The following is a 13614-nucleotide window of genomic DNA, read 5'->3' as shown; positions in this document are numbered from 1 at the left end:
GACCCATGTGAAACTTGACAAGTCACTGCCTTCCGGAAGTTCAGACATTTTACCTTTTACTACTGTCCTCATATAGGAAACCTTTTATTCTGTTCATAGTCCTCCATAATGTTCTGATATCCATAATAGTTGATTGTGAAGGACTTTGTCAAGGTTTTCCAAGATCAAGGTACATACAATCCACCCAGCCCTCACTCTCATTCTTTAGTGAAAACATATGGGAAACTTTGATTGATTATTTCAATGTGAGTTGATGCCTCATGAACTTCATCTATTCTTAGCTTGGAGATTCTTTCCATGTGTCACAGTTTACCCTTGATAAATCTAAAGAAAAGCTTTGGTTTATCCATTTATCAAGGAAGACTTAAAAAAAAAAAAAGGGTATCAGAATTCCTTCCTGCTTCACTTTGGTTCTTGTGTAATTATATCTAACTTTTTTGGATTCTTCTTTAATTGATCTTCTCCATGGGCTATGTGATTATCTAATCTGTTTCCTGAGATGATGGATTTGCATATAAGAAATTGTTTCATGATATCCTGTAGACTTTTTTTTTCTGTATGAACTTGCAGACTTCCTGTTGCAAGCCATGTCGGTTTTATCTAATCTCCATAGACCTAAACCCCACTATCATATCACCTCTTTTTTCATCTTTATTTCATTGATGGCAGGTCTTCCTGATACATTTTATCTGTAAGGGTGTATGTATGTGTGTGTGTGTGTATTATATAGACACATACAGTCATGCTATGCTATACAATTACAGTCATCCTATGCTGTACATGCAATTCAGAAGAGCATGAACACAAAATAATGTATAGCAGAGGCTGATTTATCATAGCCTCTCTTATATTGATGGGAATTTATTCCATTATGGAATCATGTAATAGTGTTATACTTTTCCTCACTTAGCTTACTGAAGCAACATTATCTCTAGCTGGGCATTTAGAATTCAGATTCAGTTTCATGTTTTTTTTAATTTGAATTAGGGCAGAGGCCATAAGATTCCTATGATTTTGGTCAACAAAGGCATGTCACACTTAATGTAAGCAGTGTTAGATTGCACTATGAATAAGCTTCCTAAATTAGGAGCAGATCAGGTGATGATAGTCAATGCACTGGGGCAGAACTTGTAACTTTTTTTTTGTTACTTCAGCGGGCAATGAGGTTCATTGATAATGTATTTGTGAATTTTGCAAATAGTTGTGTTTTGGCACATGAATTCTATGCTTAAGGATTAATTATAGCACCCCATTCTTCATTGCCATGTGAACAAGATTTATTTATTTATTTAATTATTTTTATCAAAGTATGATTGCAGACAAAAAACGTCATTCATTGGAGATTTGTATTATATTTATGATTTATAATAAAAAGAATTGGGTTGACATCCTGGGAACTGAATTGAGGAAATTATGTTAATGAGGCCAGTCAGAAGTTTCCACAAAGGAAACTTGTTTAGAATTTGTTGAAATACAAAGTACAGTAGCAAGTTTATGATTTTGGAATGAAGTGTGCATAGTATTTATATGTTTTTTTCTTTTTTGATACTGCACAGGATTATGTTATGTTAATACTGTGTTAAAAATACATGTGAATTGATAGCAGTACAGTGAGATAAACTAAATATTTGATAGCATAAAAGTAATGATGTTAATTTGCTGTAGTCTTAGGTCTGTACTCCTTGTTTCTTCCTCGTCCACTGGTTTTCCAAATTTGGAATTGCTGGAATCTCTTTATTTTTTATTTATTTATTTATTTTTATTTTTATTTTCCGGACGACATTCTGACGACGTTATAGCAAAAAATGTATAGCGGGGCGACACATAGCAGGGGATGACTGTATATATATGTATATATATATTTCAGGTCAGGCAGGAAGACGGTACAACCTGTGAAAGTCGCCAAATAACCAGTGCACCAGAGGTATGCGTTCTCCGTCCTACTGTAAAATTCTAGCAAAAGGAGCAATGAATAGCCTCTGAATTAGGTGTTCGAATGTGTTAGGATATAATACAACTGAAGGGAAATGAATGATGAAATGTTTTTACAAAAGATGGATGTATTGACTAATTGAGATGAGGTGGAAGCTATAGGTGCAGAGTGGTAGTTACCCGGGGGAAAAGTGGCAGATGTATATTTTAAGAAGACCAAGGGGATGATGCCTAGTTGTTAAAAGAAATTTAATGCATGGAAAATAATAGTTGAGTAAGCTAAAGAAATGTGTAGGTGAGTCAGATAGGATGTTGAGTCATGATTTTTCAGCTGGTCAGGATGGTGACCACTGGAGAGGGGGGAATCAGTGTTTTGAGATTCAATACAATTTCCTTGCAACGTCATTTCAGTAATATAGGAGTGAAGGAATGATAGTTTATTGTACCACATGAAAATAGAAGAGTTAATTGGATAGTAGTGGTTGCTGACAGTGAAACTAGAAATTATAGGAGTGAAAAGGGCTGGAAGAATTTGTATAACAACAGTAAAGGTGGAGGACTTGTTGAGGCCTGTGGTTTAAGGGAAACATGAAATTAATAACATTAAAAAGTTGCTGAAAGGTGATATTGAGAGGTTGATAGGAAGAAAAGTTTTAGATATGGTGCAAGATGTCATCTGTGATGTTTAATTTTTAAGGGAGATTAGTGAGGTGTGCCAGTTGATGAAAGTAGAAGGTTGCCATTAATGTAGGAAGTTTCATTAGGTGTTAGGTAGGGCATTAAGCAGGGCAGGTAAAAGAGTTTCATTTTGATTTGACTGAGTTTTGTTATGAAGTAGGCTAAGGAAGACCGAAGAAGCAAGGAAGCAAATGAAGAACATGAGAAGAGCTGCTGACATGAACAGAAGAAATGAAAAAAGGTGGAAAATTTTCCACTGCCTCTTCCCCTCCCACTTCAACTACACCCATAAAGTTGTCAAAATCACATGTTAATTTTTTTTTTTTTTTTTTTTCTAGATCTTCAATTTTTCCTCAGTCATCACACACCACAGCATATGATCTCCCTTTCATTTGACAACAAAGGTCATCTCATTTCATCTCATCTCATCTTTCCGAGCATTGACTTGATAGCTTAAAGATTCTTTGACCTAATGGCAACACTTTCTACACCAGTGAGCCCCTTTTTGCACAGTTCCCACACTTTGCCAGTAACCCCTTTTGCACAGTTCCCACACTTTTTACTCCATATATAAATGTGGTGAACCCTGGCAGTGCCTCAACTTTTTTCTGTTTCAGTCTGTGACAAAACACTACTTCACAGCTCATTCTTATATTATAGACTTAAGTTGATGTTTCTTTGCAGTTTTTACTGCAGGACTCTCAGATCAGGCTACTTCAACATGCTGTGGTCTACTGTCTTGCTCTTATATCATAAGATCAATCTCATCAATATTAATCCAGTGTATTACTAATAACATATCTGTTTGGCATTTGATTTCTTTTGCTTTCGTTTTAATATTTGCCCTTCTGTATTGGCCTCACAGATCTCTATTCTTGTAAACCAGTACATATTGAGTTAGTTTCCATTGCTCAATCCTGACATTACACAATTATTACATTTCGGAGTAATGAATTGCTACAATGCACATTTCCCTCAGTCCTACACATTTTCGTTTCCTGTATCCGTTTATTTGCATCCTGCATTCTGAGCTTGCATGTTGTGCACATAAACCTGTCAAGTTACCCAGTATCTCTGCCTGTTACAATTTGCCCCTCTACCTTTCATTTTCATAAGAGCATTTGACACAATCAGCTTTAAGCTCGGCAGCACAGTGATGTCCCTAAGAGATCTCATTTTGGCTTGTACCAGATGATTTCTTCAGTTGAGGGAAAGGGTGAATGTTATCGGAGTTGATCACCGCAACACAAAGGTGGCATCACTGTATTGAAAGGAGTTAATAGTCCTAATTAACTTTTTCAGCAAGATGATAGTGATGCCACCACCCATTACATATTTTATTCTGGTTGATGTAAGATAAATCTTTAAGACAGTAGTAAAGGGAAAATCCTTAAAACCTCAAATTAGTAACTTCGTCACTAATTTCACCAATAAAGTAACACGGCTTCTTATTATTTGAGATTTAATGTGAATCATCCTGTTCAGTCTCTCAACACTGCCACCGTAGCATGTACATTTGGAATGGTGATTGGTACCTGCATTTGATGGTCCTTTGGGATGGATGTTGTAAGGGGTCACCCGATTTCAGAACCCTTCAACAACATCCTCGTCTCCATTCGGAGGTGCAGCTATGAGGGCCTGGCAGTTGGTCGCCAGACCAGATTCAAGCTCATATCTGCTTGTATTGTCTTTCACTATTTTCCCACCAACCACTTCACAGAATGAGCGGACAGATGTCAATTGCTCCTCATCCACATTCTCATCCCCATCCTCATCCCCATCCTCATCCCCATCCTCTTCCTCAGTATCCTTCTATTTGTCTTCCTCCTTGTCTTCCACTTTGTCTTCCACCATGTCTTCTTTCTACAGTATTCTTATACCTTTTCTTTCTTTCTTTTCCACCTTTCCTCCATGTTTCCTCCTCCTCCTCCTTCTCCCTCTCCTCTTCCTCCTTTTCCTCCTCTTTCTTCTTACTCCTCTTCCTCCTCCTTTTTTCTCCTTGCTGGTGACATAATAGATGGAACAGTCTCATACTCGCACATGACAGACTGCAGCACAACATTTCTTCATGGAGAGGTCTATGGGAGGGGCTGAGGACCATTTCTGGCTAATGTGGCTGCAGCTTCTAGCCAGAGAAATGAGATATGATTAATTCCATGCACATTCACTAGATTCAGAGGCTTAACCCCCCAATATATATATATATATATATATATATATATATATATATAAAATCACAATTGGTCATAGAGCTCAGGTCATGTATCTCGGTTAATAGATTATTACCTAGTAGGGTGAAGGGAATGTTGAATTTTTTTTAAAATCCAGCCAGGTCTAGGTATCTATATTTAGCATGTCATTCCTTCATTTTAATTTATATCTGCCTGTTGAATATCATATCTTCCACCCAGGGTTCTGTTAGACTGTTTCATAGGGAAGAGCTCCTCAAGCATAAATCAATGACGACCTAGAGCAGACTTACGCAGGTTGTACCATCTTCCGAATGTGGACATTTCAGTATAAAGTAGTGCATTTTTTCTCAGGTGTTGAGAGGATATCCGAGAAAGTTGCATACGAATTGTGACAACAGTCTCTGACATCTCATCTTTATTGCTGGAAATCAAAGGGAGATTGCAGCCACACTATTCAGATGATTCATCAGACTCGAACCCCCGTAAAACAAACTAAAGCTCCCGCCACTCCCCAAATACTTAATTTTAGTTACCATGTTTATCTGTGTTCTGAACAATAGCCTTTCCTGTGCCATTACCACCCTCCCTTGTTCATACCCTTCCATGTATTTTTTTTTTCCCCGCTTAATTCCCTTATGTTTTAATTTGTTTTCATATATAATTGTATATATTATGCTTTTACCTAATTGTAGTATACAGGAATTCAGCTATGTTTGTGAGGCCCTATCTGCGTTTTTTCAGTCAAACTTGGCCTTAATTTTTATTTTATTTATTATTTATTTATTTATTTTCTATTTATTTATTTATTTTTTTATTATTATTTTTTTATACTAGACTATTTCCTTTTTCAAACATTTGAATGGAAAACTACATTTCTAGATATCTTTTAAGAACCTTGTCTTGCTCAGTCTTACCATGACCTCAGTTCTCCCTTGTTCTTTATTAATAGATCTGTCAATTTTGTTTCTTTTCATAGATTTGAAAACTAGTCATGTCACCCTCTATCTTTTCTTCAAATGAGAGCAGTTCTAGGTTATTGAATCTTTCCTAGTACCATCTACTATACTGAGACTACTATTACTACTGATCTTTGTATTTATAATCTTTCTTATATTAATCATGTGGCCTCAGTCTGCTATATCAACTTCCCTCCCCCCCCTTTTTTTTTCCAACATATAAAATTTACTAATCAAATTCATAACTAGCCCAGTCTCTGCTAGCAGAACAGCATCATTCATATACTTTGTTCCTTATCACCTATTCTTGCCCATTTTTCTCCAATCTCACTTGTACTCATAACTCATGTATTCACTTCTCACATCCCTATCCATATACAGATTAAACAGTCATAATTACATTACACACCCCTGCCACAAACTAACATTCATTTCAAATATCTTGCTCATCTTATTTTCAAATCGGACATAAGTTTCACACCCATCATAACAACTCTCTACTATTTTTTTTTCCCCTTGAGAAGAAATAAGAAACACTTGTGAACATACAGACAACTGCACCCTGCACTAGTAGTAAGCATGCATGGTCACAGCCAGGGACAAACTTGTAAAAGAGTGATATAGTACATAGGAATCAGATTGGTCAATGGTCAGGTTTTAGATTCAGGAAAAAATAGGATGGAATGGGTACAGGTTTTTTTCCCGTAAAAGTTTAGGTAAGTACTCCCAGGTGAAGGACATGGAGAAACAAACATCACTCATATTCACACACTCACGTCAGGTACACCTTAATATTCTTTTATTTCCAGGTGAAGCATGGTTGACACTGTTTTGTTCTGGAATAACGAGCATGTGATGTGGGAACATTGTATATTTATTTAATGAGGTTTCAGGGGCACAGCAGGGTAATTGACTGCATAGCCAAGGAGTTTTTTTGAAGTTTAAACATTCATTTTGATAGCTCTCATGCATAGGATTTGATGTTCCTCAGGAATACTTGTGTGGCATTTTTTACTTTGATAAGCATGTAGTGACACCTTGGTTATTTGAATTTGTGGATGAGTCCAGATGTGGATAGTTAGAATGTATTGTAGTAAGTTTGTTTACCTGTGATGGCAGGAAGAGTTAATTATGTTAAGAAGCAATTACTCATCAGAAGAAACTTGGCTTGGATTCAAGACTAGAAGATTCACAGTATTGTAATTAAACTTTCAAGCTATCTCCAGAAGATTACACTGAACCCCAGATGGCAGAAGTTTGGAATCAGGTCAGTGCTGCAAGGAGCTTCTCTCATTGATATACAGCATTTAACTCCATTTGCTACCGAAAGGATACTACAGAGATTAAATGGCAAGGCGGCAGGCAGAATGAAAGGAGAGCCATCCACTGAAGAAGTTAATCAAGAGTCATAATACCCTCACTATTGATGGTGTATAGCCGAGATGAATGAAATATCCTGGCGGTAGCAGCAAGATTAAAAAGAAGAGTGGGATATCTTATAAAATGCATTTACCCTGAATTTTGCACTTAGGAAGTATGTGCAGGATTTTGTTTAAGTCTTTAATTTGTAGGTGATCAGAAGCTATTGACCAACAGTGCAGCAGACATAAGAAGTGAAGATAGATGAAGGCAGTACATTATTTCATTGCTAGATAGCTGAGGACTCTGCTGTCTTATGAAAGATACCCAAAGCAACGGACAAAACTGTACAGCTTTTGAACTCGGTGACCAAAGAAAACTGTTTGTGTAGTTTCCTGATTTTTCATTTTGTAAAAAAAAAAAAAAAAAGTTGATGTTTAACTCAAACCCTTTTAAAGGGTTGATTACTATTAACAACACAGTGCAACATATGGTTAGGTTTATGTGATATAGCTGCAGGTATCATTTCACATTTTTCTCGTTCTCAATTGTTGATGCATTCTGTACATTTTGTAACCAGTCTTGTGATCAGTTCATATTTTAAGCCACATCCTCAAATATTAAGTGTAGGTAAAAACAAAGCCAGAAGATGAAAATTTTTCTTTTTTAATCTTTATTGTAACTTGCCACATTTCAGCAAGTTTGTTGCAGGGCCATGGTGGAATTTAGAGAATTGTTGAATATTAGCTGTATTTGTATGATTCTTTGATATATATTTAGTGGGATTATTAATATGAAGAAATTTACCATTGAATTAATTTTAGATTCAACAGTTTTAATGTGTCCATTAAAAAAGAGGCTTGCAATTTCAGTTAAGTGATAAGATATATGCCAATCTACTAAATTCATGAAACACTTCAATATTTGCCGATAATGTATATGTAAAGGTGTAGGTAGCTGGTACAGTTAACTTCTGTACATACTCACCTGATGCCTTCAGCTGTACATGTTAAAACTGAATGTTATCAGTTCATATTAGCAGTGATGTAAAAGGGGGAATAGTTTGACTTGGGTGATAAGTCATTTTGTGTTTTATATATATATATATATATATATATATATATATATATATATATATATATATATATATATATATATATATATATATATATATATATATATATATATATATATATATATATATATATATATATATATATATATATCCTAGATGTACATACCACACAGAAGACACAGATTTTGTGAAAAGAATATGTTATCTTTGAGATATCTCTTGGCTGACCAGAGGCCATGGGTCTCCTGCAAGAGACAATTGAGGCAACAACTTTATTAATTTATTGATTTTTTGTGGGCTAACTTGGGACCCTGAGATCTGCCAGAGGCATTGTATTGATAGGGAAAAGAAATACCAGTAGATGTTATGATTTAGATTGTATGAAAGTTATAGTGATTAACTGTTAAGTTAAATTATAATTACTTAATGGGAGGTGTTGATAATAAGATCTGGGGCAATTGTCACATGATTATAAAGAACATTGAAAATGTTATGTTTATGAATTGACCAATGATTTGTTCCTGCTTACAGCAGATATATTTAATGTGAAAATAGTGATCTATGTTTTAGCCAAGATGGTGTTACATTGTCAGAAGAGGTTTAGTATTTTGTATGTAGGAATGTGATTGTAGACATGAAAAGTGTAATTTGTTTTAATCTGTTTCATGTGCTGGCACAGTATGGGCTCCAAAAAAGCACACAAGCTGCTACTGCCAATCACACACCTTTTAGGGCATGTATTATTATTCTTATTTTTTTATCATTGTTTCCCTTGAAGGGCGGGGGCCATCAGTATTAGCTGCAGTATTAACCTTGTTGAATTTTATTTATCATTTGGCATTGACCATGCTTTTATTTCCAAGATTTTATCATGCTGGTATTGAACTTAAAGAATTAGATCAGCTCCCTAGTACCTGCAATTTTATTTATGAAAATAATACATTATTCGAAATGAACCTCTTGCCCATGTGTTTGTTTATTGGAAAAGGTTTAGTAGTTAAATGCCCAGACTAGGTAGTGGCGACCAGATAGTTATATCGCATGTGTCCTCAGTAGCCATTGGTATTTTATGATTCTCCAGAGTCAATCCATAGCCAGAAAAGATATTTTGCTGTTGTTGGCACATTGATAAGATTTGTCTTTGTTTTCATTACAGAATGAAGATAAGAAAATGCGAGCTTATGCTGTGGTACCCCCAATCCTGCTTGAGGAAAAGTATCGCAAACATAGGTACAGTAACCAAAATGGGCTAATAGACGAACCTATTCAAGAGTACAAGGATAAGAAAAATATTAATATATGGACAGATCAAGAAAAAGAAATATTTAGGGAAAAATACTTACAACATCCCAAAAACTTTGTGTTGATAGCCTCTTATTTGGATAAAAAGTCAGTGAGTGATTGTATTCAACATTATTATGGGACAAAGAAGAAGGAAAATTACAAGATGTTAGTAAAGAGGAGGATGAGAAGACCACGAACCAAAACAAACAATCAGACAGTGGATATGGTGGTGGGACTCAATTCGACGGGTGTTACGACGAGAGGTTCCGTGGCAGCCTTACAGAGGGAACAGGCTCAGAAGGGGACCTCGAGTAATGGTAATGGAAACAACAGTAATGGTAATAACCCTAGCATATCTGCTGGTAGCCAAGACCCATCAATGGCAACAGTAGTCAGCACGGCCTTGGCCACTGAAGCTAACCCGTCGTCATCAACGTCGAGCCCCATTTCAGCCGTTCCGGCAATGGGCACCCTGGTCAACAACTCTTTGCCCAATGCCACTCATACCCAGCAGTCTATATCTTCCACCACAACAGGCAATACTGCAACCACCACCACCACCACGACAGATATTACAACTAGTTTAGAAGTCAGGGAAAAGGACAAAGAAAACATCTCTGCCAAGTAAGTAAAACTCAAAACAAAATTTTTATGGTTTTCACGATGTAGAGTACACCTGAAAAAACAAAAGTATTTGTGCTGTTCTTGTGTTACATGGGGATATAGTGTACAGTAAATCAATGACATAAGTAGGTGATTGCTGCAATCCTGTACACATGAAAACTGCTGTAGATGAAATATATATTCATCTAAACAAGTATAAATTCCCTTGTGTATATGTTTCGTTATTTGTCTACACAGTGACAAGCCTCACCGTGAAAGAAAAAGAAAAGAAGAGGAGAAAGGAAAAGATGAACTGGATACTAGTGAAGAAGAAAACACTGCAGAACATGGTAAGTGTTTGCATAATATTAATTCAGTTTATGGAACCCAGACTTCATTGATCATTACCAAACTGGTAACACCCGCCTGCCTCAGTACTCCCACCCACCATGCTCTTACCCATTTTTCATCCTCAAAGTTTCATTATAACCTGAGTGATACCATCACGTGGACACCACTTGCCAAACTGCAAACCCCCACATTAGACTCCAGCCTGTTTACTTCTCTCCACTTCTCAGTCGTATCCCATAATACATTTCCTCTCTGCATTGTACTTCTACTTTTCATAACCGTGTTGCCCGACACCATCTTCTTCACATTATCATTAATCCTTTTTGTATGGAGTCATTTTTATGATCCTCTTCTAACATCAGTTCTGTGCTGTTTGTTCATTTACTTGCTTGATACAATATCTATTTAGTCCCTTAGTGTTGATGATTGTTGCTGAGAGTCTGACTACCTGGAAAACACACACACATACATATATACGTACATACATTAGACAGCAGTGGTCCTTGGGCCCTCCCACACCTTGCAAGAAATTAGGGATCATTGTCATTGTTGCATTGTTGTGGGTTAATTTGTATGTTACTGGTCAGCAGCAGGAAGGGAGCCTTTGCTCATTGTCAGTTCTACTTATGAGATAAAGAAAAATGGTTCGAAGTTGATTGGAATCTTGGGGTTGTCCAGAAACCATGTGCCCGCCCCTTCTACTTCAGATGGAGGCGAGGGTTTTGATGGGTTTCAAAGATGAACAGAAGGGAGATGAATCTTTCTTGGAGGAGCTTCTGGTACCCATTATGGATCCCCAGTGAATTTCACGCACTAGACAATTCTCACCAGAAATGTATCCTTTATCCTTTAGGACCCCATAAACCTACTCCCCACCCCTCGTGTGTGCATGACATGATTGAAAGTGAGGGGATAGTCTCTAATAAGGAGTATTAATTGTTCCCTGCCCCCAACAGTCCAAGAAAATAGGGCAAAATATAGAAGTTGACTTCTGTGTTTTATGTTCAGGAACGTTTGGATTTTATGGTGGACAATTGCTGATTTTGTTTATCCTCAGCAAGATTGTAATTGTTTTGGGCACTTTGTCTTTTGTGGTGACAATTACACACACACACAGCTTGATGACACAGTGATAAGTGTTCACAACTGCTGACTCAGCGGTCCGAGTTCAAATCCTGCCCAGGGCTGAAATAATTTCAGTATCACTGCACTGCAAGCCATTACTCCAACTCTCATGGGCAGGGAGTGGAAGGTGTGTGTGTCAGATCACAGCATTACCCATAGATCGGTCATACACTCAAGGTCTCATTTGGGTGGGTAGTAGCTATTGATCAAGAGTCCAACATTCGATCCAAGACCATGGTGAATTACGCATACATACACGCACAAATATATTTCATATTTAATTTTTTTGTGCATTCCCTTATTTGGTTTCACTTCCACATTTCTATACTTATCCCTTATAGTGTGAAAGGTTGGGCAGTTTTGTATGCATATATATTCATTTTATCCCCAAACTAAAGCAATTCTTGATTCTTTTTACATGTAATTTCATATTTCATCTCTTAGAAGTTATACACAAACATATCATTATATATTCCATTTCATTTTACATGTATTTATAATGTATTTATGTAAAGTGTGAAATGTTACAGGCACAATTTTTTCAATTTTCTTACATTCATTAAATTAGAGGTTATATATAAATATATATGTACTTCATCATCATTTGAATATATAGTTTTTCCATGTTAAGATTTTGGCTGAGTTTTCATGAATTGAAATTCATTGACCCCATGGTAGTTGCTGTTTCACATATGTGAGGAAAAGATTGTAAAATATATATATATATATAGCTCCAGTTTTATTGATTTATGTCAAAGGGATATTCAACTGTGGAATTCATGTCTATTCATCGTTACGAGTCACAGCTCATCAGAACTGTTTTGCAAGTGCAACAGTAATTGATAAATATGCAGGATGGAACTTGAGTGAAAAACACTTTAACATCGTATATGGTTCATTGTAATTGAAAGTGAATTACAACCATTTAGTGGTGTGAAGGTTATTGAGAATGTGCAGAGAACATTTGGACAGTATTTTGTGAATACTTGGGCTGCATGGGGGTGTGGCTGGTTGGTGTGTATTGCTTGGTTGAAGGTCTGCTTAGGGGTTTGCGGTGTGTGGATATGCGAATGGTGTCTTGTATATTATCATCATAACAGTGATAGGATAACAAAGATATATAACAATGTCTTTAACCAGGGACGACATTTAACATTCTTACTACCGTGGTTCAGCTGAAGGAGGGATTTGAGGCATTTGTTGCTGTTCTTGTTGATCTTCTTGCTCCTGTTGAGGCTGCATTGTTGGCCGAGGTTGTGGTGGCAGTGGAGGAGGTGGTGGCGGTGGCGGTGGTGCTACTTTTGGTGACGCAGGAGCTGATGTCGATGTTGACGTTTGGGCGTGCAGGGATGGAACATTCCCTGGCTTGGGTCGATCTGCAGAGTTGTCCTTAGGTTTTTGACTTGGTCCGCTTAAAGTACCGCCTCCAATCCCCCCACTTGTCGTAGCTCCTTTGCTCTGGTTCTCCTCGTCAGCATGGCAGAGGCGACGGTGCTTGTGGACAAAGTAGTAGCTGGGGAATTTGGAGCCACATGTCTTGCAAGGGAAATACTGTACATTCAGGTCTAGCACCTTGACTTCGCCTTCGCCCGAGGACGAGTGTGACAGCGGGGAGGAGGATGCGAGCGAAGCTTTACCCGAAAAGGTGGGTGAGAGACGCAGCGAAGTGTTGCTTGTGAGGCTGCTGCCGCCAGCGTCCAGCACCCCACCACCTTCATTGTTTGATGATGATGATGATGATGATGGTGTGGAGCCCAGTGCAGATGAGATAGAGGGTGCAGGAGGTAGTGGTGGTGGTGGTGGGGTCGTGCGCACAGGCGGAGTGATGTTGACGACAGTAGTCACAGGTCGACTGCTGTTTTGGGGGGCAGTCGTTCCTCGGAGTTTGTTCAGCTCGATGGTGATGGGGTTGATGTGACGCCGCTTATGTTTCTGTGGGCAAAAACGGCAATTTAGCAATTCGTTTCCAAAGTGGAATGGCATAGCTGTTCTAGGTGAATCTGTCAATCCAGCTTAGGGTTGTAGTTGCACTTAGTCCCTGGAGATGGGCTCCATGGAC

At 37.5% G+C, this 13614-nt stretch overlaps 2 protein-coding genes across 30 annotated transcripts in view; one reads left to right on the top strand and one right to left on the bottom strand.

Moving 5' to 3' along the window:
* Nucleotides 1-13614, top strand: part of Smr (nuclear receptor corepressor smrter) — a 117517-nt gene that overhangs the window by 66929 nt on the left and 36974 nt on the right. For 23 of the 27 annotated variants that reach the window (XM_076177855.1, XM_076177854.1, XM_076177847.1 and 20 more), the window contains 4 exons: nucleotides 1868-1924; nucleotides 8872-8925; nucleotides 9349-10100; nucleotides 10338-10429. In XM_076177855.1, the coding sequence (XP_076033970.1) occupies nucleotides 1868-1924; nucleotides 8872-8925; nucleotides 9349-10100; nucleotides 10338-10429 (955 nt within the window). The remainder of the gene's footprint in view (nucleotides 1-1867; nucleotides 1925-8871; nucleotides 8926-9348; nucleotides 10101-10337; nucleotides 10430-13614) is intronic. The other 4 variants (XM_076177859.1, XM_076177848.1, XM_076177843.1 and 1 more) reach the window with 3 other exon arrangements.
* Nucleotides 10437-13614, bottom strand: part of LOC143020916 (uncharacterized) — a 31252-nt gene continuing 28074 nt past the window's right edge. For all 3 annotated transcript variants that reach the window (XM_076177862.1, XM_076177861.1, XM_076177860.1), the window contains one exon: nucleotides 10437-13487. In XM_076177862.1, coding sequence (XP_076033977.1) covers nucleotides 12717-13487 — 771 coding nt within the window. In that variant the 3' untranslated portion in view covers nucleotides 10437-12716. The remainder of the gene's footprint in view (nucleotides 13488-13614) is intronic.

Source organism: Oratosquilla oratoria, chromosome 41, assembly GCF_046742065.1.
Source record: "Oratosquilla oratoria isolate Oo_2021 chromosome 41, ASM4674206v1, whole genome shotgun sequence".
Classification (NCBI taxonomy): Eukaryota; Metazoa; Arthropoda; class Malacostraca; order Stomatopoda; family Squillidae; genus Oratosquilla; species Oratosquilla oratoria.
The sequence above is the reverse complement of the archived record's forward strand: the minus strand, read 5'-3'. Positions and strand labels throughout refer to the sequence as shown.